Genomic DNA, 22,396 nt, shown 5'->3' on the forward strand with positions numbered 1-22,396 from the left:
CATCAAGTCATAGTACTTTTTTATACAGAGGATAAGCCAATAGGAAATGGTGCATTTGGTTACGTCCTTGCCTTTCCCGAGAAGCCCTCAAAGAGCCAATCATCCATTCTGCCCTGCTGAGGAAGGTCAATATGATACTACAAGCCAGGGGTTCCGGGTGGAATGAGAAGGAGGGAAGAACGTTGAAAGGATAATGGACTGGCCCGTGTGAAAAGCAGCTATCACTTTTGGCGGAAAAGATGGGTAGATGAGAAGAACCATTTTATCTGGGCAGAGTACCATGAAGGGTGGTCCAAATAAAAGGGGGGTTGAAGTTCACCATCCCTGCTGGCATAGGTCATTGCCACCAAAAAGACAGCCGTCAGAGTCTGAAAATCGAATTAAAAACGACATCTGCATCAATGGGGATGCCATGAGAAAAGTGAACAGAATATTTAATCCAACTGAGAAAGAATGATAGAGGCGGACGGAACAAATGAAGTAAACCTTTCAGAAAATGGGCCATTAGTGGCAACTTAAAAAGAAAACTGGTCTAACTCCACCACCTATCATCTGGATTGTCCACTAGGGAGCAGCAAAGTGCCCAGGAACTGTGGGTGCATTGTTGGCTGGGTTGGGCAAACAAGCCTTCAAAGAACGGGCCCACATATGTTGCCCTGTCCTGTGTAGCTGCGGTTAAACCATAAGATGGTGTCATTTGTTGCGAAGAAAATTCATACGTGGTGCAGGATGAGATGGACACCTGAAACTTCTCCTTGGACTCCAGTGCCCTCTGCAAGAAGAACACGTCTCTGTTTAGAATGATACAGTGGGCCTAAAATTAATGGTCTGAAACACGCCCCAGCAGTTGCAAGTGGCTGTGATTACCTTTAGTATTCCTTCCAACAGGAAGTCACCTCAGTCCCACCAGGAAATCCCATTTGAACCATCATTATCCTGGCACCTGGCACTTCTTGGTCTGCTATCATACCCTGTTATGTTATGTTATGTTATAACGTGATTTATATAGCCCTCAGCTACTCCGAGGAGTGTCCCGGCGCTTTAACCAGAAGCGGAACAGGGCGGGCACAGTGTGACTAGCTCTATTGGACGAAAATCCAGGTCTTCAATTCCTTCCTGAAAGCCAGCAGAGTGCTCGACTTTCCCAGGGTGGCCGGCAGAGAGTTCACAAGCTGAGGAGCACGGAGTCTAAAAGACCGGCCTCCAATGCGGGCTCGCTGAATCACAGGCACAACCGCCAGTGCCTGCGACGCTGATCTAAGCGCCCGGGAAGGCTGATAGAAAGACAACTACTTCCTAATATAACCCTGTACTGCAACCCTAAATTAAGGCTATGTTGCACAGAAGGGGAGATGGCCTCTCAGTGTCTATACCCACCTACTACCAGTACATGCACATTATAAGTTTAGAAGAACTCTTAATTTCAAAATTAAGCACAATGGTAAGGGAAATCACTGAAAATGGGGTGTTAAATTGCAGAAGGTATTCTGACCAGTACCAAAAGTGAAAACCATTATTTATGCTTGCTCACCAAAACATAATAATAATAACACCTTTTATATAGCGCCTGGTTACACTAGGAACAGTGTGTCCCCACGCTTTAAACTGTTCACCAGTACTAAACCCCATAAACAGGAAGGCCGCTAAGGGAGAGGTCAAGAGAATATCAAGATTTGGGAAAGAGGTGAGTTTTCAAACTACGCCTAAAGCTTGCTTCTGATGGCTCCATCCGGAGCTCAATGGGGAGGTCATTCCATTGTTTGCTAGCCAAGTACCTGAAAGACCGACCCCCATCCGTGCCCGTTGAATCCTGGGTACCTGAAAGAGCATACGGCCCTGAGATCGTAACGGACGATTGGGGTGGTATTTGGTGAGTAGCTTTTGTAGATAGGCGGGCCCTCTCTCATAAGCAATGCGATGGGTCATACACATGCTCTTGAAGATAATACGTTCCCGTATAGGGAGCCAGTGAAGTTGAGCTAAAGCTTGTTTTCACTTGGCTCACTTACACAGGCTTGACCCCGCGAGGGGTGAGATCATGGCATCACTCAGACAACAAGATCACCCCCAGCTGCGTGTCAAGGGAGGACTTATCTGGACTCCGTTGACATCACATTCAGGGGATGATGTCGCTGCAGCCAGAGGTACTGCTGAAAAATGTTCCGGATCCAGGCGCCATCCAGGCTGGCGCCTGGGGAGGATTCTAAGTTAAGGAATCTGCAGATAGATGTCTCTATCAGATCAGACTTTGATACCATTCAAGGGCTCCATAATGTCCCATAAGAAAAACTCACTGATGATGAGGAAGACAATAACTTACCCTCTCTCACTATACTGATGCTGGCATTTACTTAGACCCTCACACTGGCAGTGGACATGACACTTCTGCTGAGACCGAGCTGAACTCCCCACTAGGGCCCCTACACTGAGAAGAGTGCCTCCTTTGCGATAATAATCCTTAGTGCAGAAGACATAAAACTCTCCACTATGAAACTAAGGCCAATCTTTCAATAGAAGATTAGTCTCTGCATGTATCCTCCAAGTCTTTGTCATCAAAATTAGGACTTGGTTGAAAAGCAGCACTAAGGTAAGCATGGGCGAATTTTGCGGATCTCGCGTTCGCGGATTTTGCGGATTTGCGAACTCGCAATCCGCAAAATCTGCGAATTCTCGCGAATTTGCGGATTTTTTTTATGTTCGCACGGGTTTCTGCAAGTTCGCGAGGGTTTTGTACAATTTCGCAAATTGCGAAATTGTACAAAACGCGTGCGAACTTGCAGCAAGCCGTGCGAACACAATAATATGAAGAGAAAGAAGCTCCTGGTCACAGGAACAGGACGGGGATTGCGCTCATGAAAGTCAAGGATGCAAAGGCCTCTACCCAGCATCACAGCTGACTTTCCACGGTAGATTTGGGAAGAGGCACACCTGTCCTGCCTCGAAGACGCTCATGATTGTTTTTGGGCTAATGAATGAGTCACTGAATTTGAGCATCAATTAGTTCGAGCGCCCATGTGTGTGTTACTATGCAATCGCCCCGAAGGGCGCAGGGGTCCCTTGAATGAGCTGTCCATCATAGTGGGTGAATGGCGGGAAGACGGTGCAAACCGCGAGTGTGTGCGCCGGGCCAAACGTGCGGGGCTTCCATGCGAGTTCACATGCCTCTTGTGTGCATAAAAGGTCAGAGAAAGATCAGTTCAGCCTGGCCTGTTGTAACTATTTTAGGATGGCGCCGGCAAGCTGCCAGTGCCATCCTAAAATAGTTACTAAGTTAGCTTCAACAGGAAGCTCTAATAGATAAAATCGAGCACCTGCTTTATTTTATCTATTAGAGCTTCCTGTTGAAGCTAACTTAGTAACTATTTTAGGATGGCACTGGCAGCTTGCCGGCGCCATCCTAAAATAGTTACAACAGGCCAGGCTGCAAGTTTTGAACTTTTGCCCCCGGAAAAATCCGCCGCTCGCGGATTTTCGGTAAATTTGCGGGAGTTCGCGGATTGCGAATTTACCCCTAATCCGCAAAATCCGTGAGCGGAACGGATTTTCCGCCCATGCTTACACTAAGGTCTAAGCCATGATCAGCCCCACCAGTAAGTTGCCCTGAAACTGGGAGTCATAGGTCCTCCCCTGTTGATCTGGCCTTTTTGACCAGGCACCCGACCCCAGAAAGATTGGGAGATCAAGCATCAACTTTTATGGTGGACACAAATGCATATTTTATTGCCCCTCTGGAAAAAGTCTATTCTTCTGGACCCTGAGTGAAATACATCTGCTGAGACGATATACACATATCCTCTCTGGGACACAGCCAGTGAGATTTTGCTGGCTATCCCTGATGAATTTCAAAACATCTTAGGTCAGATGATCCAAGACGGACAGGAAGGCAGCCAAATATGTCTAGAGTACTGGTCTAGAAACAACGGACTGAGTCGAACACAATGGACACCAGTGTGGTGATCCAGCATCATGCATGAATGAGTTCCAAAGATTCTCATGGGACGTCCAGTCATCCCTAATGGACATGCAGTTAAATGGCTTTAGACTTTTTTGGCAAAAAGACTGATTCTGTGTTGGAACTCTCCAAGAGCAGTTATGCTATGGCACACTCTTTGGAACTGACCTTTCTGACCCATCGGTTCGACCAACACTAAAGGAAGTTCAAAGTATACTCCCAGCTCAAGAGAATGTGGTGGTGGCAGAGGTGGTGCATGCCATCAGGGGCAGCAAACTGCCTCTTCCTCCACAGTGGTGGCAAATCTGCCTTGAATTCCCCTCCCACGGTCATGCTTGTCCAGTAGGGGGAAGAATCCACTTTTTCCTGCCTTGCTGGTGCCCAATTACATTGGATCAGTGGGTGATGCAGATTGTTGAGAGGGGTTATATCCAACCACTCACATATTCCCCCCTCACATCCAGACTGTCTTTGTTCAAACATCAAGATAAGAAAACAATGGGCAAACTAGTATTACTACATAAGAGCATGGATATTACAATTCAATTAGAGTTCATATTGGAAATGTTCTCTACAAATTTTAGATTTAAAACAGTGTCAACTTTGAGACAACATTGAAATTGTCATTACGTCATGACCAGAATTGTTATCTTTTAACATTCTCTATTGACGAAAGCCTACTGACCTCTACATCTGTCTGAAAATTGAAAAGGTCTATCCTTTGCCAGTTGCTTCCATCCAAAGCCAGGACATTCCATGCCTAGAGAAAAATACAAAATAAGAAATCTTTAAAGGGGCTTCCTGTTTATTACACTTTGTTTTGTCTTTATTGCATTTTCATAATTAACACACAGTATGAGAGAAGCATCTGTCCAATAGAGAGACTGAAAAAAGCATTCACACTCTCTGCAATTTCACTAAATTATTATTAACACCACTTATAAACTATATGGGCAACTTTCCTTTTATAGCTTTCAAACCAAACTTATTATTTTCCCACAAGATTTGCTTAAGAATTTGGACGCACTCAGATAAGCCTCCCAATCTCCGGGTTCTGATGACATCCATGAGATAGTAAGGCTTTTACTTAACCAGAAGGGTTACCAATATTTACTGTTTCTCTGTATGACATTTGTAGTTCATCATTTTTAGACCTCTACCCAGACACCATTTCCTATTGACCATCTCCTTGGTTGCATCAGGGATTGATCTGGGACACAGACTCATTCTCAATTTTTTTTTTAACTCAAGCGCCTTTCTTTCCATGGTTCACAAGACACCCACTATGAATATTGGGTTGGGCTTGTTAATTTTCTTTTGTTTACATATTTCACGGGGTGATTGAATGTAACATATTTGCCAATATTTAGCGGTTATTCCACCATTTAGCTTAAGAAGAAATTGTGTGAAAAAGTAAACTATTTCTTCTCTTTGTGTGTCTTAAATATTTACTTATTTCTGTTCAATATTCATAGGGATATATCATTATGGCATGCAAGTTTTTGATGGTCTCCAATTTCTTGCTCCAATATTGCCCCCTTTTAGCCTTTTCTTTGATTTGGCACACCTGAGCAGTGACAGCACTTCAATTTAACTTGAAAACAAGTGACCCTAACTTTCTCCAATGCATCAAGCGTAGGATCAGAAGTAGGTGAGGAGGGTCCGGAGATCTACTGGTCTACTGCTAGCCGTTTTGCATATACTTCCTGGGGTCTAGGAAATAATGTATTTCTTCAGCACCTTCCTAGTAAGCACAATCCTCCTCCTCTGTTCAAGGACTCCTTTCAAAAACACACCAAATTTCACTTTCAGAAAACTGGTACCCTTTGTTCATCTAACGTTAAAAGGCAGATAATATATGGAGGTTTAAAAAAGATATTTTTTCAATTGGTGTAATACATGTGCATAATTTGTATTGCACATGTACAGGACTCAGACTGTTAGATGCCCGAATCCACAACAGCCACTACACAAAACCTACCAACTCTCTTATGATGGAAAAAGCCCACTGGCAAACCCAAATATTGGATTCATGCAGCCAGAGTACTTAGTCTGTCTTCCAGGTACCTCAATGAGGTGGGTGTTACTACACAGAGGTCAAGAAGCAGTCCTGTGACAAAGTTTCCCTTCATGTATATGATATATAAGACCTCAAGGGAATAGACACCTGGGCCACTAATAGCCTTCTTTATAAAACAAATTGTACAATGTTAGACTGGTCATCCTAAGAGTGGTTTGTCTCTCAACTTTTTGCCTGCTTACCTCCACTTTTTGCTGTATCTTTTTGCTGGCCGAAGTACTCTCAGCTCTTTACCTCTGCTAACCAATGCTAAAGTGCGTGGGATTCTTCCCTAAAACATGTTGCAGGAAAGTGGGCTTCTGTTGCAGTAACCGCTCCCACACACTTTTTGCCAGCTTGCTGATGCACTTTTACTGAGTGTGCCCCAGGTTCCTGCCAAACAGGTTCACAGGGCCTGTGTTCTTTCCCTAACCTGTACCATTGTTTCCACAATTGGCACAACTGTGGCCTACCTGTAAGTCCCTTATAAGGGGTACTTATGGTACCAAGGACATGCTACCCAGGAAGATGCCTCTGAGGGCTGCAGCATGTATTATGCCACCCTCAGATCTCTCACCAAAAACATGCACCACTGCCATTGCAACCTACATGTTTTTGTTCAGCTAAAAGTGAAGAGTCAACATGGTACACATCCCTGCGTGCCATGCCTGCCCAGCACTGCATGAGACATGGGTAAGTCACTGTTAAGGCAGGGTGCACTATACCTTATGTGAGGACCTAGCTGCATGAGCAGACGGGTCCTAATAATAACTAAGGGCATTCTTAGACATTATAAGTGCCCAGTAAAGCCATCTTGAGTATACTGAATCCTGGGATTTTTCGCATCAAACATCTCAGAATAATAAACCTGCTCTGATTCCAGTGCCAGATGTATTATTCCATGTACACAAGTGTCCCTTATAGAGGGGAACCTAGAAACAAACCAACCACTGTTGGGTTCCTGACTGGTGAATACCAGCATGCCACCACGAGATAGGTTTCTGGACCACTGGGGTGGGAGCTTTTGCTCTCAGTGCACCGTCCACCACCCGTGTTCAGAGGGTCCATTGGTCCTGAAGTGGCTCCCAAACGGCCCAGAACTGCAATCCATTGAGGGAGGTCACCTCCAAGGTCCAGTTCGGGCCCATGAAGTCTCTTCACAACAACCCCCTCAACCATGACCTTCCCAATAAGAGGAACCCCGGCGTCCAAAGACACCCCTGCATCCTCTGGCCCTGTGTCCTGGAAACCAGATCCAAAGGTTCCCAAACATCTCAACTCCTTCTGCTGGCTGGTGGTTCCCTCAAAGGGACCTTATGGTCTGAGCCTGCAGCCTGAAGCCTGAACCAATGATCTCTTTTGGTAACGTTGGCAGCCCAACGCTGTGTGCGCACCCTGCACCCAGCCGCCCGTGTGCCACTGGTGGTGTGGTTTTGGTGCTGCCTTGGGCCCCCATTTGTACTTAACGTAAAGTCCTGAAGATTGTTCTCCAAGGCCACTTTTCCTTCCTGTGCACATCCTCCAACCGATGTGCCCCATGTCTCCATAAACTAGCATTGGCACCATTGCACTATGCACCCGGCCGCCCTTTTGCCGCTGGTGGTGCACCTAGAATGCTGAATTGAACCTTGGGGAACCTTAGGTCTACCCTCCAAAACCCAGTTGCCAAAAGTGTTTACTTACCTGCAAACCTAACAATTCTTTTGTCTCCGTAGGATTGTAAGGTGGGTTTTTCTCTGAAAACTGTCCTAAGTGTTGACTCTGTCTTTTAACGCCACAAAGTAACTTAGTGTCTTCAAAAGAGTTACCCTACTTACTGATGTGCTGTGATGCTTAAACTGTGTTATTATTAATTTGTTTAATTCCAAACTAGAAAAGTAACAAGTAATCTAAAATAATTACAAGCATTCTAAAGAACTTACTTCCCATCTTTTCTACGCAAAGTAACTTGTATGCTTCTACACAACCAGTAGACACTATCTTGAAAAGTCTTATTGCAGTGAAAGTATCACTTACCTGCTACTGAGTAAATCTTGGTTCAAGTATTTACCTCTTAGATAGGCATGGGAGCAAACATGAGCCCCAAGATCTCTAATTCACCTATTTGTATTAAATCACTCCAAGAAAAAGTACCTTGAAGGAAGATAACTTCTCCAAAATGGAGCCTAAAGGCTCAAAAGAAGAGGTTTGAAGGTATGTCAACACTAATGGAAGATCCCAAAGAAAAAAAGTGATTTGTGATCTTAGGACGTAACAGGTGAAAACCCTTGAAGAGTCTTCAGACTAGAGGTTCACATGTCGAGATGCCCCGCCACCACAAAAAAAAGATTATCTACAATATTGTAAGGTAGCCTATTGCAATTGAATAACCGTTATTGAAACCAACCGGCAGAAACAGCAATATATCAGTATTTGATGCTTCCATAGGAGTAGTAGATCTCGAGAAACACCAAGCACTAAAATATGATCTGTGGTGGGTATAGGTCTAATAAGTAGAACTTGGAGGCTTACAAGGACACAGCTACTTTGTGCGAGATATTCCGGTTTGAAAGACCCTCACTTTCAAAGTCCCTACCAAGAGACAAAGATGGGAGAGGGTCTCATCTTGATAACGGAGGATGAGTCCGGGGAGGGGCAGCATAGAGTACCCATTCCTGTGCTGTTGCTAACTGAAGCAGTATGGGAAACCAACGCACCTCTGTCCAGTATGGAACTACCAACACTATTTGCACCCTCTTCCTCTGAAGCCTTGCAAAGAACACTGGGAATCAGAGGGATTGAAGGGAACGCATAGAGAACGTCTGCTGGCAATGGACTCAACAGGGCAGCCACTCCTACCACCAGAGGCTACCGAAACCCTGAGAGGTATCCTAGCAGGTGAGTGTTGTTCTGGCTCACAAAGAGATCCCTCCCCAGTACCCAACACCTGCAGCAAATCTTTTGGGATAGGACAGGATTTAACACAAATTCCATGCAACATAGAAAAACCCAGCTTAGGAAATCCTGCTGTTAATTCAGAGTTCCCTTGATAGAGACAGCTCCTCAAGCTCAATAGATTGAGCTAGCCCCTGCTGCGGGTCCGTCTAGTCAGACAATTGAGAGAGGGGTAACCAGTTCCAAATTGGTGGTTTAAATTGGACAGGACTACCCTGTTATCTGTTCAAATTAGTACAGATTTGTCTAGAAATAGATGAGAGAATGTCTGAATTGCCATCTAGATCCCCACTAACTCACTCTATTTGGATGATCTTTTTTCACGAATTCCCCACATACTTTGTGTGGAAAGATGGTCTAAAATTGCCCACCACCCCATAGTCCTGGAATCAGTTATGATAACAATTGAATTGGCATAAGCAAACATAGGTCCCTGACTTAAGGACATGAGGTCCATCAAACAAGGTACCAGCTCTAAAATAGGGTCCATCACAGGAATCATGTGCAGGTAATTATCCGGCTGGGCAGCCCAATAGGTCATGGGAGAAGGTGAACAAAGACTCCCAGAGGCAGGCTTGACCAAGCAGCAATTCTCGAGTTTGCAACCTAAGGAAAGGACAAATAGAAAAGTGGATTGTAATCAAGAATACGTACGCAAACTGAAAACTCATTGGAGCAGTGTCATAGTCTCCATTGATCTGTAACCACTGGCTTGCTGGAGCCTCCACTCTGTGCAAGCATGGAGCTTCATCTTTCTGGATTCTGGTAAGGGCACACATACCATGGTGGCGTCGAAGACTGTTCCTATAAACTCCAAAATCTGACACACCATCAGATGGGACTTTTCCCAATTGATGATAAATACAAAACTCTGAAGAGTTTACACAGTTATTTGATTCTCATTCAGAGCCTGTTCCCAGGATGAGGCTTGAACCAGCAGTAAGGATGGACTATGATCTCCTGAGAATGCAGTATCCCCAGAACTAGGACCTGGAACTTCGTAAACACCCTAGGAAAGGTTTTGAGGTCGAAGTACAGGACCCAAAACTGCCAGAATTGAAGACCCACTGCAAATATGCAATACTTCAGGTGAGAGGTAACTACAGGAATATACAGATAAGCAACCAGGAATTCTGGATGGGTAGAAAATTTCCCAAGTGAGTAAATGAATCACCTGTTGTAACATATTCAGTTTGAAAAGCATTCTACGAAGAAGGGTGTCGAGGAATAGGAGGTCGATGATAATCTTGTAATCCTCTGAGGGTACCTTCACAAGATATATGTGTGAGTGGTATCCTGTCCCTCTCTGCGAAGTGGGGACCGGTACAATGGCCTTCTTCCTCAAGAAGGTGGAAATGCTACTGAACAGAGACTTCTTCTTATCTATGTCAAGGGTCATGTTGTGTCTTTAAAATGAGAATCCTGAAAGAATGGGGAAACCTCGCTGCCATCGCCCTCTAAAATCATCCTGAGGGCCCAACTGTCAAAGTTCCTCAACTTTTGCTCGAAATGGAGAAGCTGACCAACAACCAGGAAGTCTAATCCCTTGGGCTTGTCACTCTTAGCATTTACCAGCACAGTCAGTAGGCTGCAAAATAAAGTTTCAGGCCGCTGCATTTATCTTTGGGATAATTTAAGCCCTGAAGTGTAGATACCTCCGGAGGGATGCCGTCTCAGCCTGACGTTCAGCACAAATAAATACTCATTTGCTAGAGCCTTACATTTTCAGACCAAAAGCCTCCTGTCAATCGCCAACTTGCTGTGAATTGCTCTACCTTGTAGTTCTGATTGGAAATAATTTAATTTCTTGGAACAGGGAGTCCCTGTTCAGTTTTTAGTTATTTTGCCTATATCACTGAGCTTACTAGCCCGCTCATGCAAAGTTCCACAGCTGTGTATTTAACTCACTGTTGGTCTGCATGGATTGCCTGTAGCACCAGACTGGTGTGACACGTTCTTGTGTGTGCTGGGATATACATATGCCTGTGTATGGTACATAAAGTGGAAGCCTGTGTGCTCCATTTCGGAAACGCAGGTCCTGGAGAAGCTAGGAGAGGTGAGGAGCGCAAACCCCATACAAATTGATGTGTATTGCTCACTTTTCTGGGGGCTGGGGAGGGTGCAGACACTGAAGGCAGCAGAGTGGAGCATACTCTGTGCACATCAACTGCCTCTTTCTTTGCAGTAAGGGTCACTGATTAGTGGCGGCTGGGCTTACGGTCAGGGTGATGGTGGGATTGACAAAGTTGGTACTGTAGACCAGGGAATGTTGATAGCGAGGAAGTCTTAGGCCTTTAAACATTTATAAGGCATATCTCAGTGGAGGTATGATCCCAGGTTACTTCCTTGGCTCGCACTGTGAGTTACTCAGAAATGGAGACAACCCTGCTGAGGCAGATGGTCCAGTTGTAAAGGGCAGTGGAGTGGAGAGAGCAATTAAAAGGAGCGGATACCCGCAACCCAAATTTCAAAGGATCACACAATAAACCACATTATGTTTTGGGGTTGGATTTTAAAAGTGGGAGAAGGAGACCCACAAGTTGCTTAACAGTAATCGTTATCAGGAGACAGACGATGGCCAAGATTTCAAGCTGCTGGAACCAGGACTAGGGGCGAAGGCCTGCTATTCTACCTGCTGGATGAGGGGCCATGTGGGCCATCACTGAGGAAGTCAAGGACACTTGCCTTGAAGCTGAAGGACCAGCCTTCTGTCTTTTTCCCAAAACCAGTGACCCCTGTGAGGAGAAGGAGCGTCCCTGGAGGGGGAGAGGCCCTGCTTGATCCTGGTGAGTTGATCCAGATGAGTGAAGTGAGAGATGCCCAGTTCAGTCGGGATGGCCTCAATAGTGTTGGCTGCCTGCCCGATCTTGCCAAAGTTGGCATCTTCTGTGTCACCAGAAAGGGGGCCATCCTGAAGTGTAGGATGTTCCCTGTGTGTGTGTGACAAAGTCGGCAACCTCGTTGTCAGAAAAATTGCCCATTCCATGAAAGCTGAAAATTGGTTGCAATTAGCATTCCTTTGATGTGGGTAGGAAAGCTTACTGCGTTGAAATTGACCCTAAAATGTTTTTCTTTCTATGGTATGTTTGGAGATGATCTCAAGCTTAATTGACATTTGAATTATAGAATTTGAGTTTCTTTTATCCAAATGTAGACGTAGTTGAGATGTTTGGTAATATCTGATTGAAACCAGATCTTTCACCAGGTAGAAGATAATCTTGGTGTCATCCGTGTACATTTCACAAATCACCAGTTAATTTCCAACACTTGTTTTACTGTAGATGTTGAACAATGGTGGGAACAGGGAGGAACTTTGAAGTACTCCTAAATTCATACTGTGGGTCAATGAAACTAGAGATCCGTAAACGAGTACCATTGAGTTGGGTAACAATAAACATCTGCTGTTCAGCGCCAATATACCCTTCTGGGAATATGTGCCCTTTACAAATACATGTCAGGTTATGTCACACCTGATGGCTTTGATCTGTACAGAACAAGTTAATACACTTTACGGCAATTTATGTCACTTCTGACCATTCGTTTATTTTTCTTTGTGAGGATTTTCTTGTCTCAGTGTCAAATACAGTTTAAAAATGTACGAGCAGAGTGGCTTCCTTACATTTTTGTCATGGTCAACAGGAGCTCAGCTCTTAGATTGCCAGTGTGATTTCAGTACCACTCTCAAAGTGAAATAGGACTGTTGGTCATGAAGAAAAACATGTTGCTGCAATTTCATCAGATCTAAAATGGCTGGTCCTTTCTCTGGGTTGCTAGTATGCGGTCGTTTTATTAAAAGCACTGTGATGACAGTGTACATTAATGGGGTTGGTGCATCAAACTTTGCCAGGGATCCCTTTATGAGTTTGATGATGTCAGCTTCTAAAACTGGCAAGAACTGTTTCATAAACAATGCTCTACAAGCGACAATCGTTAAATGTAATGATTTGTTTTTGAGCTAGCTTCATTATGTCTTGGCAGTTCTATTATCCATAGAGAAAAAAGGGGCCGGTAGGCCTATACATCACAATGGATTCGCAGATTTCCCTTATTTTAAATGCAAAGTAATGGTAAACCACTAGGATTCATTGAAAAAGTTTAATACTTTCTATGTTTAATATGATGCCTCGCCGACACGTTTGGTGAAGAGGTTGTTTTGCTCTCCTGCTTGCATTGTGACAACTCCTTGTGTAGTTTTCATAATGTCTTTGTTCTTTCAGTTTACACGACACTTATATCAGTTCAGCCAATTGAATATTGTTCAGTTTGTTATTAGCTTTCGTAGCCCATTTAATTCATTCCAGTCTTAGAGGGGCTAATATCCAATGAGGATTCAATTTTTCGGGTTTGGCACAGGATTTCTTTACAGGTCACTGGTTCTTTATAGTTTGGGGGTTCTATTGTGATTTTAAAATAAATAGGACCTAGTTGCAAACAACATTGCAAGTTGGAAATAAGAACAGCAAATAAAGAATGATCAGAACAAGCCAGCGGCTGCAGGGAGATGTTTTAGAACTCAACTTTGTAAAAGAACACAATTGTGAGGGTGTCAGAGTGTGTGTTTGTGAGGTTGTGTTCTGTGTGTATGTGGGAGAGCGAGTTATATGTGTTGCATGTCTGTGGGAGGGTGTGCTGCATGTATGTGGAGGTGTGTTGTGTGTGTGTGAGGGTGTGGTCCACTAATCTGTCAAAGCATGCATGTTTTCAAGCAACTATGTAGATAGTTTTATATTCCACTCAGAAGGACCGTCCAACAAAGAGACCCTTCATAAGAAAAACTCATGTTTCTTATGTACATTGCTCTGACGTGTATGCGGTCTAATTTAGATCCTGGGACATTACGGTGTTAACAATATTGCTGGGCAGACCAGTCCTCTGACCGAGAACTTGGGGTCTCACTGGGACCTCGGCAGAACTGAAGCTTGGAGAATGGGCCGCTCAATGGCATGGTTCTGTGCTAAAACTATCCGCATCCAAACAGGTCTAAAAGGGATGCCAGCTGAGTACATCCTTAGCGCAGTTGAGGAATGGCTGGAGATTCAGAGTCCATAAAAGTTAACAGTGAAAGGATACCCATCCCTCTATGACCTGGAGCTCTAAGAGAGCCAATCAAAATAACACTGGAAAAATATATAACTTCATTACAGAAATCACAATTATAGACAATGTCATCATTATTATCATTATCAGGTTGCCAACACTGCACAAAGAACTTAGATAAATGGTAAAAATTAATAAGAATTTAAGTGATTAAGAAGAATTGTGGTTCATAGCTAGTTCAGCGGAATGGCATAACGATATGGGTAATAATTATGAGAATCGCTAACAGTTTGAACAGATTAAAAATCATTGTTCATTGAAATTGTACTGCTAGGTACCAAGGGAAGGGTGAATAGATAAAGTGTATGCTTTGAGCATGTAGCAGTCCTTCAAAAGCTTGGGCTGACTGCGTCTTTAGATTCTATTATAATTATTGTTCGCTCTTGTAACCGGCAAGGCATATATTTCCTTAGTGAAAACTGGAATGGAAGTAAAACATGACTTTACAGTAGCATTAGAATGGCTTGCTTTGTTAGAAAATTACAAAAGCATAGTTCACATAGCGCATGATAAAATTAGGAGTATCAATGCCCACACAATTCAGTAGCTAAGGCTAGTATAAATAATTCACTCATGGTCCGCATCTTTCAGAAGCCAAAATAAAACAGTGAAACAAGGAAGCAAACAACTAGTGGTAGTATTATACCTTACCTTGGAGACTTGTGCACATCGGCATAGCGTAATAACATCTAAAAACGAAAATATCCTAGAGAAAAATGATACATCAAATATTACAATATTAGCTTGGAATATTCCCAATAATTAATAGTACATTCAGGCAATTCTACATAGTTTAAAATGACATGAACATGAAAATGACTTTTGTTTGTAAAATGTTTTAATGCTGTTTGTATAGGGAGTGAAGATTAGTAAGTTAAAAACAGCCACAATAAACCAAATCCTTATGACTTCCACCAAAGTAAGGCTTGGACTTAAATCACCCAGATTGCAGAACCCCACCTTACTATTACTACACAAAAAATTCACACCCAGGAGTACTGTGCTTTTTCTTTAGGTCTCTGTTGGGGTGGAATAGTCCATTGAGCGGTGACAGACACACACCCCTGGCCTGACTGCCCCAGCTGAAACAATACCTGGATCCCTGCTGTTGATTTTTGTTGTCATGGGCGAACACGGTCATGACATGAGCCTGTCTCAAAGACTGCAGTCGTGTTAGACCGAGAGTTGTGCACAAAGCGCTACACTCATACTGGTGAAAGGCTACTGCCTTTGTCAAAAGTTAAGCAGGACAAGATTGGTTGGTGGCATCATACTATGTAGTGATCAGTAGAAGTGAACAGGCTTTTTTTACCTGTGTAACTGGAGGGAGGCCTACTGGCCCAATCATATAAAGTTATGTTGCTGTGTGTTTAACTCCCCCATCAAGGTAATATGTAGTGCTGTGCAGGGTGTGTGCGTTTTATGCACCCGCTGGCTGTATGTGTACCTGCGAATGGTACAGTACATGGAAGATTCTGGGTTCCATTTCCTTACTCCTGGACTAGAACCCTGAGTTCTGGAAACCAATGTGGGATCACACTGCTTCACCTTCCAGCGGCTCGCCCCTGAGCATTGTGGTCAACGCAGTTCACCAAGCGTGTGTGCTTGCAGGATTGTCTCGAGTAATTACAAAGTTGTACTGGCCATCTCTATACACGTGTTTCTGGATCATTATCCGTCGTCAGTAGAGATTAGGCATTACATTTTTGCGGTAGCTGAGCAGGCTGCCAAAGTATTCTCAGGTCACAGTACCTCAAGGCGTGCAGGTGCCTCTCCACGAGCTCGTCAGCTCAACCAACTCGAGGGAGCCTTTTAAACAGGAAACCAATGTGGGATCACACTGCTTCACCTCCCAGCGGGTCGCCCCTGAGCATTGTGGTCAATGCAGTTCACCAAGCGTGTGTGCTTGCAGAACTGTCTCGAGTAATTACAAAGCTGTACTGGTCAGCTCTATACAGGTGTTTCTGGATCATTATCCGTCGTCAGTAGAGATTAGGCATCAAATATTTGGGGTTGCTGAGCAGGCTGCAAAAGTATTCAGGTCACAGAACCTCTCAAGGCGCGCAGGTGCCTCTCCACAAGCTCGTCAGCTCAACCGATTTGTGGGAGCCTTTTAAACAGAAATCCTATGTGGGATCACACTGCTTCACCTCCCAGCGGGTCGTCCCTGAGCATTGTGGTCAATGCTGTTCACAGGGGCGAACCAGCTGGGAGGTGAAGAAGTGTGATCCCACATTTGTTTCCTAGAACCCGGAGTTCTGCTTTTTTTGTGTTGCTGGTCCAAGCACAAGCATTCACGGTTCCATAGCCTGACCTGTGATTTCAGTCCCGATGGCTCTCACGGACGCTGCCTTTAAGCTATAACTTGTACCACACAGATGAGGAGTCTATGTGTCCTTCCTATTGCAATTGCTAGAGATTTTCCCTTTGTCAGCCATGTGTTGCTTAGAACTTGTTACTTAGGACCTGTTTCAGGGAGGCCTTTCTCCGTTCACTTTACACAGTAATTTTGATTTTCTTTCTGGTATTCTAGATCCCTTTTGATTTGGTTGTCGGATTGGAGAGTGTTATATTTCTACTTTGCAACTGTCAGTCCTGATGAAGGTGTAAGAAGAATTGCTTATGGTCCACCGAAAAGTATTTCAACGTTTTTAATTTGCCTATTGATGATGGCCATTGAAAGGGGAAAGATTATGTATCGCCTCCTGAGCGCTAGGACTCTGATACACAACATGGGCCTGTTTTTAATGTATGGACTATTAGTTTCTTGATCATGTTTCTGTTGGTGGGGGGTTGTTTCCATAATGAATGGAAGAATCACTAAATATCAATTGAACCAAGTTGTTTTTGGTTACTATTTTTGGCAAATAATTATGTTGCACAGTGTATATTGTCCATTACAGCTTAGGCTGTGGGCTGCAGCACAAGTCGAAATGGAAAATGTACACTTGAAAACATCCCTGCACCGGGTGGCAGACACCATGCGGTACCTGCTACATAATGCAGGGGTGTTTAGGGGGGCACCATAGGTGTCCCCCGGCCCCACACCGGAGGATCAAGGGGCTAGGTTACCTCAAAGTCACTTTACGCCTACCTTTTCATGACAGATGAACTGCTAATGAAAGGGCAGGCGGAAAGGGACATTGTAATCCCTACAGCAGTGCCCAAGCAGGCAACGCCCCTGTTGTAGGGATTAATGACCCTTCAACGGGCTCCTTGAGCCCACATTACAGCTTGGGACGGTCCCTCCACCTAAAGGGGCGCCCTAAACAAACTCCTACAAATTTTGATTTGTAAACCCAAATTGGGATTCGGAAACAGGTTACCGAATTGTAATTTGTCTTTTGTATATATTAAAACTCTTTTCTGTGGTTGCAAACAGCCAGATTCTGCAAATCGGGCCATTTGCAACCTCAAATAAGGTTTTGTGCATATGGCCTTTAGATTCCAGATTTAGGTGGAGCCTCAGATACCATATTTATACCTCCTGCAATCTCATCCCTGATATTAGTGACTCCAGGCTCAAAGCACTAGGTGTTGATTGCAAATATCTTGAGTAGTGTTTTAGAAAATGCTGATGGCAGGAGAATGAGAAGCTCTCAATTAAGAGGAAAGGTTTAGTTTTGTTTATCCTAAGTAGGGTTCCCAGTTTTATGGTATTTATTTTTTGGCCATTTCCGTCTGTATTTATCAATTTTTATTGTTTGGCTATTATATCTGTATTTATCCGTATATATTTTGTGTATAAATTAAGTTATAAAACTGTACATTTCCATATCTATTTAACTGATAGACGCGTACCTCTTACTTTGACGTCTGTTGTGTTTTAGCTATTTAAGTTGCCAAATATTACATAACAATACATCCATCGGTAAATACTAGCATTATACCATAAATTTCTTATTTAAAGAAATTTCATCCTGTTTTTTAATTAACCATGCTGTTCATCTGCTCACCTGCTGGCCTATAATTAATGAAAGACAGCACATAGGGGCACTTAAAAGAAGCAACATTTTTTTGTATTTATAAATTTTTAAACATAAATACAGACAGAAAACAATGTGTTTTCTGTCTGTATTTATCTGTAAAAATCCGTAAAAATGGAAAACAGGGAGCCGTAATCATAAGTGAGCAGGTTATAGGAAAACTGTTTCCTATGAACTTACCTAAATACTGATGTGAAGTCCTGAGAATTACTCTGCAAATGGATCTTGCCATGATATTAAAGTATGTGCATCAGTGCTTAATTTGAGCAGGTGGTTGCCGGTGGGGCCCGAGCCCCTCATTTTTGGGGATAGGCACTTATTTTACTACATCAGGCATTTGCCGAGCGCAACAGAGGTAAAAAGACACAAAGCAGAAAGATACGGCCGAAAACCTGCAACAAGTGGAGAATGAAGGAACCTGCAAGAGTCAGATAGAGGGAGTTGCTGGTAGTGGATTAACCCCTTCCAGGCTCATGACGAGCTGGGCTCGTCATGGTGTAGCCTCCTCGCACGCTGATGACGAGCCCAGCTCAGCATGTAACATGGGTTTTTGAATATCTCAGCATAGATCTAGAATACCCCGAGTGCGCATGTGGTTAAGGAGGAATCAGGTGGTTGTAAGACTACAAAGCCTTGGTGTTGGTTGTGCCAACATTTAATTGGTCAGGCTGCGGGCTTCTGAGCAGAGCATCATGCAATTGCCCTCTCTCTTTTTTTAAATTAAGCACGGATGTACATTATTTACTTTCCAACACTTACTTGAGTTGTTTGCTCATTCAAAACACGCGAAACCCAATAATCTGGTTTTAGAACAAGAATATTTACTTTGGATTGCATAAGAGCCAGGGCAGGTTAATAGATGCGCTATGAATGAATCTTGACATCCCGGAAACGGTATCAACATTAGTATACAGTCACATTGACAATGCAAATGCTAGTCCCATTTCAACCTTTCTCAACGTTCCCTTGTAAAAGTTATGAGTGGCATTTAAAGGCTAACATATTCCCATCTAACACATCCGTTTTTGGACCTTTTTGTGACTTTTCTTAGTGAAATTTGGTTGCCACACTATTCTGATGGAGAGGTTTGGGGTCACAGAGATTGGTTAGGTACTGGAGACCTCATGCACAAAACATTTGCAAATAAAGTCCACTGCTTTAGTTTCTTATCGGACAAGAGCTGGATAAGTACAACATGCTTGCCACACTTGTCGTCTGGTATCCAGACTTTCTAAAATGCAATTAATTTGCTGTTTCAGCCTCCTTAAACTTAATCCACCCACCAATGTAACCCCCCTTTAGCATAGACCACAGTAAGATAACTCCAGGTCACTGGAGAAAGAGCTGTGTATTAGAGCATCATGGAACCACCCACAGTTCACATTCACTCAAGCGTTATGTTGTGTTTACTTATTTTCTCTCCCTTGTATCTAGTTTGTAAATGTCCCCTTTCCCTAGTCCTCATTTGGGGTCACAAAGCCTCTCAATAAGGTATGTCTCTGCCTCAGGGCTGGATGCCTTCGTCCTTCCCTGTAAACAAGTGTGACCCCAGAGATAGATACCAGGATGAACACGATCTTGGGAAAAATATGTGTGAGATCCAAAGAAAGGCATTGACTGTTATCAGCAGTCTGGCAAAAATACAGTAATTGATATTACTGGGTCCATCATTAAGATCTTGGACATGGCTTTGGGGAAAATAGGAAAAAAGTGCACTACAAAAGTGTTTTCCTGTAAAATGACATCAACAAAAGATTTGTCACCATCTTTCCTGTTTTCTGGAACATGCAGAGCTGAATTAATTAACCTAATTTTCTTTAGCACAGTTTTAATGTTTTTCATAGAGGTATCCCATTTTTCCTATTTCTGGTGCTTTCAATCTACTTCCAGTTTGTGGTGGAAACTGCTGTGATCCAGGAAAGCTAAACATTTTTGAAAAGTAGACAACATTCTGAATTTAGCAAAGGGTGATGTGTAGATCCCTCAAGGTTTTCCCAAAGTTACTAACTGTAACCTTTTGTCACGATGCCCGATTTACAAAATCAATATACCATTATGTCTGCTAGAGGCAACTGGTTACAGGTATATATAGGTTTTGTATGTTGCCCAAGTAACCAGAAACAACAACTAAGCTGCACCTAACAATAATTTTTCAGTGTGTGCCACGTATATGTGAAAGATGTAGAGTAAAAAATTAGTATCACGGAAACATATGTATTTCTAAAATTGGCACCAGATATTGAGTTTTGGAGCTGTGGTTATTTGTACATCTCTGAAATTGTGGGTACCCATATTAGCATGTGATTCAGAGGGCATTACACACTGGCTTAAATTTGGAAGGCACAAATGCAACGAACTGCAAATAATAATTACAAATATTTTAGGTTTCTAAATTTCTTCCGATAAAAATGGTACCCCACTTGTGTTAGTAGGCCTAGTGCCTGCAACAAGAAACAGTCCAAATGTCACATGAACACATCACAATCTTCCACTGAAAACTTACCCTTTTTTTTTTTTGCAATGTGGGTAGCTGTGGATTTTGGGCCCTATCTCAGCCAGCAATTAGAGACACTTCGCAAACCTGTACATTTCTGAAAATTAGACACGGAGGAGATTCTTATATGGGGTGTATTATGTGGTTTTCACCAAAAGCCTTTGCAAACCTCAAACTTTTACTAAAACACACATTTTCCTCACATGGTTATTAGGTAAACATCTGTAGAGAGTCACAACTTTCCTACAACCCAGCATTCCCTCATGGTGTCTGATAAAAATGGTACCTCACTTGTGTAAGTAGGCTTAATGCCTGTGACAGGAAAGGATCCAAGACGCAAGGTAGATACATTAACATTTACTGTTTTTGCATTGTGGGTGGCTGTGGATTTTGGGCCCCAGGTCTGCCTGAACCTAAGGAAACTTCACAAACTTGTACATTTTTAAAAACCAGACAGCCAGGGAAATCCTGGATGGGGTGACTTGTGTGGCTTCCTCAAAGTTTTCATATCCAGAAGACTTTGCAAATTTCAAATGTTGACTAACATCATAACATCATACATTTCCCTCACATTTCTGTGATGGAAACCTCAGGAATCAGGAGGAATTCCAAGACTTCCTGCCACCCAGCGTTCCCCCACTTGTCCCAATAAAAACACTGCCCCACCTGTGTGGCAGGGCCTAGTGCCCGTTGCAGGAAGGGCTCAAACCAAGATCAATGAGAGTTCCACTGTGGGACTTCAACTGACCCCGGTTTGATCCGTTCCCATCGTTGTCATTAGGCTCAGCCGCACAAGTGGGGTAGCATTATTATTGCAACTAATGGGTCAACACTGGGTGGTAGGGGTTTTGTGGATCCCAGAAATGTAAGGAAAATGTGTGATTTTAGGCAAAGTTTGAGGTTTGCAGGGCATTATGGGTATGAAAATGTCATTGGATCTGCACAAAGCAAACCATCCGGGACTCCCCGGGGTGTCTAGATAATGTGGAGGTTTGGTAGGTTTCTCTGGGTGGCGGGTGACCCTGTGGCTAGTTAATACACCTGTGCCCATTGCCAAATAGGGTTAGTTTTTGGACAGGAAATGTTGAGGTTTCCACATTACCGTTGTGATCACTAGGCCTACCCATACAAGAAGGGCAGTGTTTTTATCGGAAAAGGTCGAGGACTGCTGGGCAGTAGGAATTTTGTGGATTCCTGTATACTCCAGAAGTTTACATCACAGAACGTCACAGAAAATGTGTGATTTTAGACGGAGTTTGCAGTATGCAGAGCATTGTGGGTAAGAAAACATCATGGGATCCACACTGGCTATACCAGCTTGTTTCTCCTCGATGTCTAGTTTTCCGAAATGTCTGGGTATGGTAGCTTTCTCCAGGTGGCGGCCTACCCAAGCCCAATATGCTGCTATTCAGCACGGCAAGTGGGATGATTTTGGGATTTAGCCACCTTCACCTGGCCCATATGTATAAACAACAACCAAAATAATCAAAATTGTTCAAAAGTTAAGATATGTCCTCAGTGTTATTTTTTCACAATCAGACTCACTTAACCTTACTTCCCACCCGTGTTATTTAGTAATTAAAATGCAATATAAAATGCTTATCTCAAATTTAAATGTGTTACATTTCAACAGTTTTAAAATGTTGCTGAAGACTTTGTATTTTGAGCGTTTGAACACAGAAAGTTGTGCAAGTTAAATTTGAAATCAAAATAATGGCATATGGTATTTCTGTGCAACATGTAGTATGGTGTACATCTTGTTACATTTCTGAAGCATTATTAAAAATGAAGTATCTTTTTGTTACTGTAATATATTTGATTTTGTTTGTCTTTAAATGTATTATGATATCCTTGTGAACATCATTTAATTGATA

The 22,396-nt window shown here is 43.1% G+C and overlaps 1 protein-coding gene across 1 annotated transcript in view; it reads right to left on the reverse strand.

The window, feature by feature from the left end:
• Window positions 1-22,396, reverse strand: part of FBXL2 (F-box and leucine rich repeat protein 2) — a 433,116-nt gene that overhangs the window by 293,558 nt on the left and 117,162 nt on the right. The window contains exons 3-4 of the mRNA XM_086966812.1: window positions 14,694-14,748; window positions 4,638-4,712 (exon numbers count right to left, since the gene is read on the reverse strand). Of these exons, the coding sequence (XP_086822938.1) occupies window positions 4,638-4,712; window positions 14,694-14,748 (130 nt within the window). The remainder of the gene's footprint in view (window positions 1-4,637; window positions 4,713-14,693; window positions 14,749-22,396) is intronic.

Source organism: Lissotriton vulgaris, chromosome 4_1, assembly GCF_964263255.1.
Source record: "Lissotriton vulgaris chromosome 4_1, aLisVul1.2, whole genome shotgun sequence".
NCBI lineage: Eukaryota > Metazoa > Chordata > Amphibia > Caudata > Salamandridae > Lissotriton > Lissotriton vulgaris.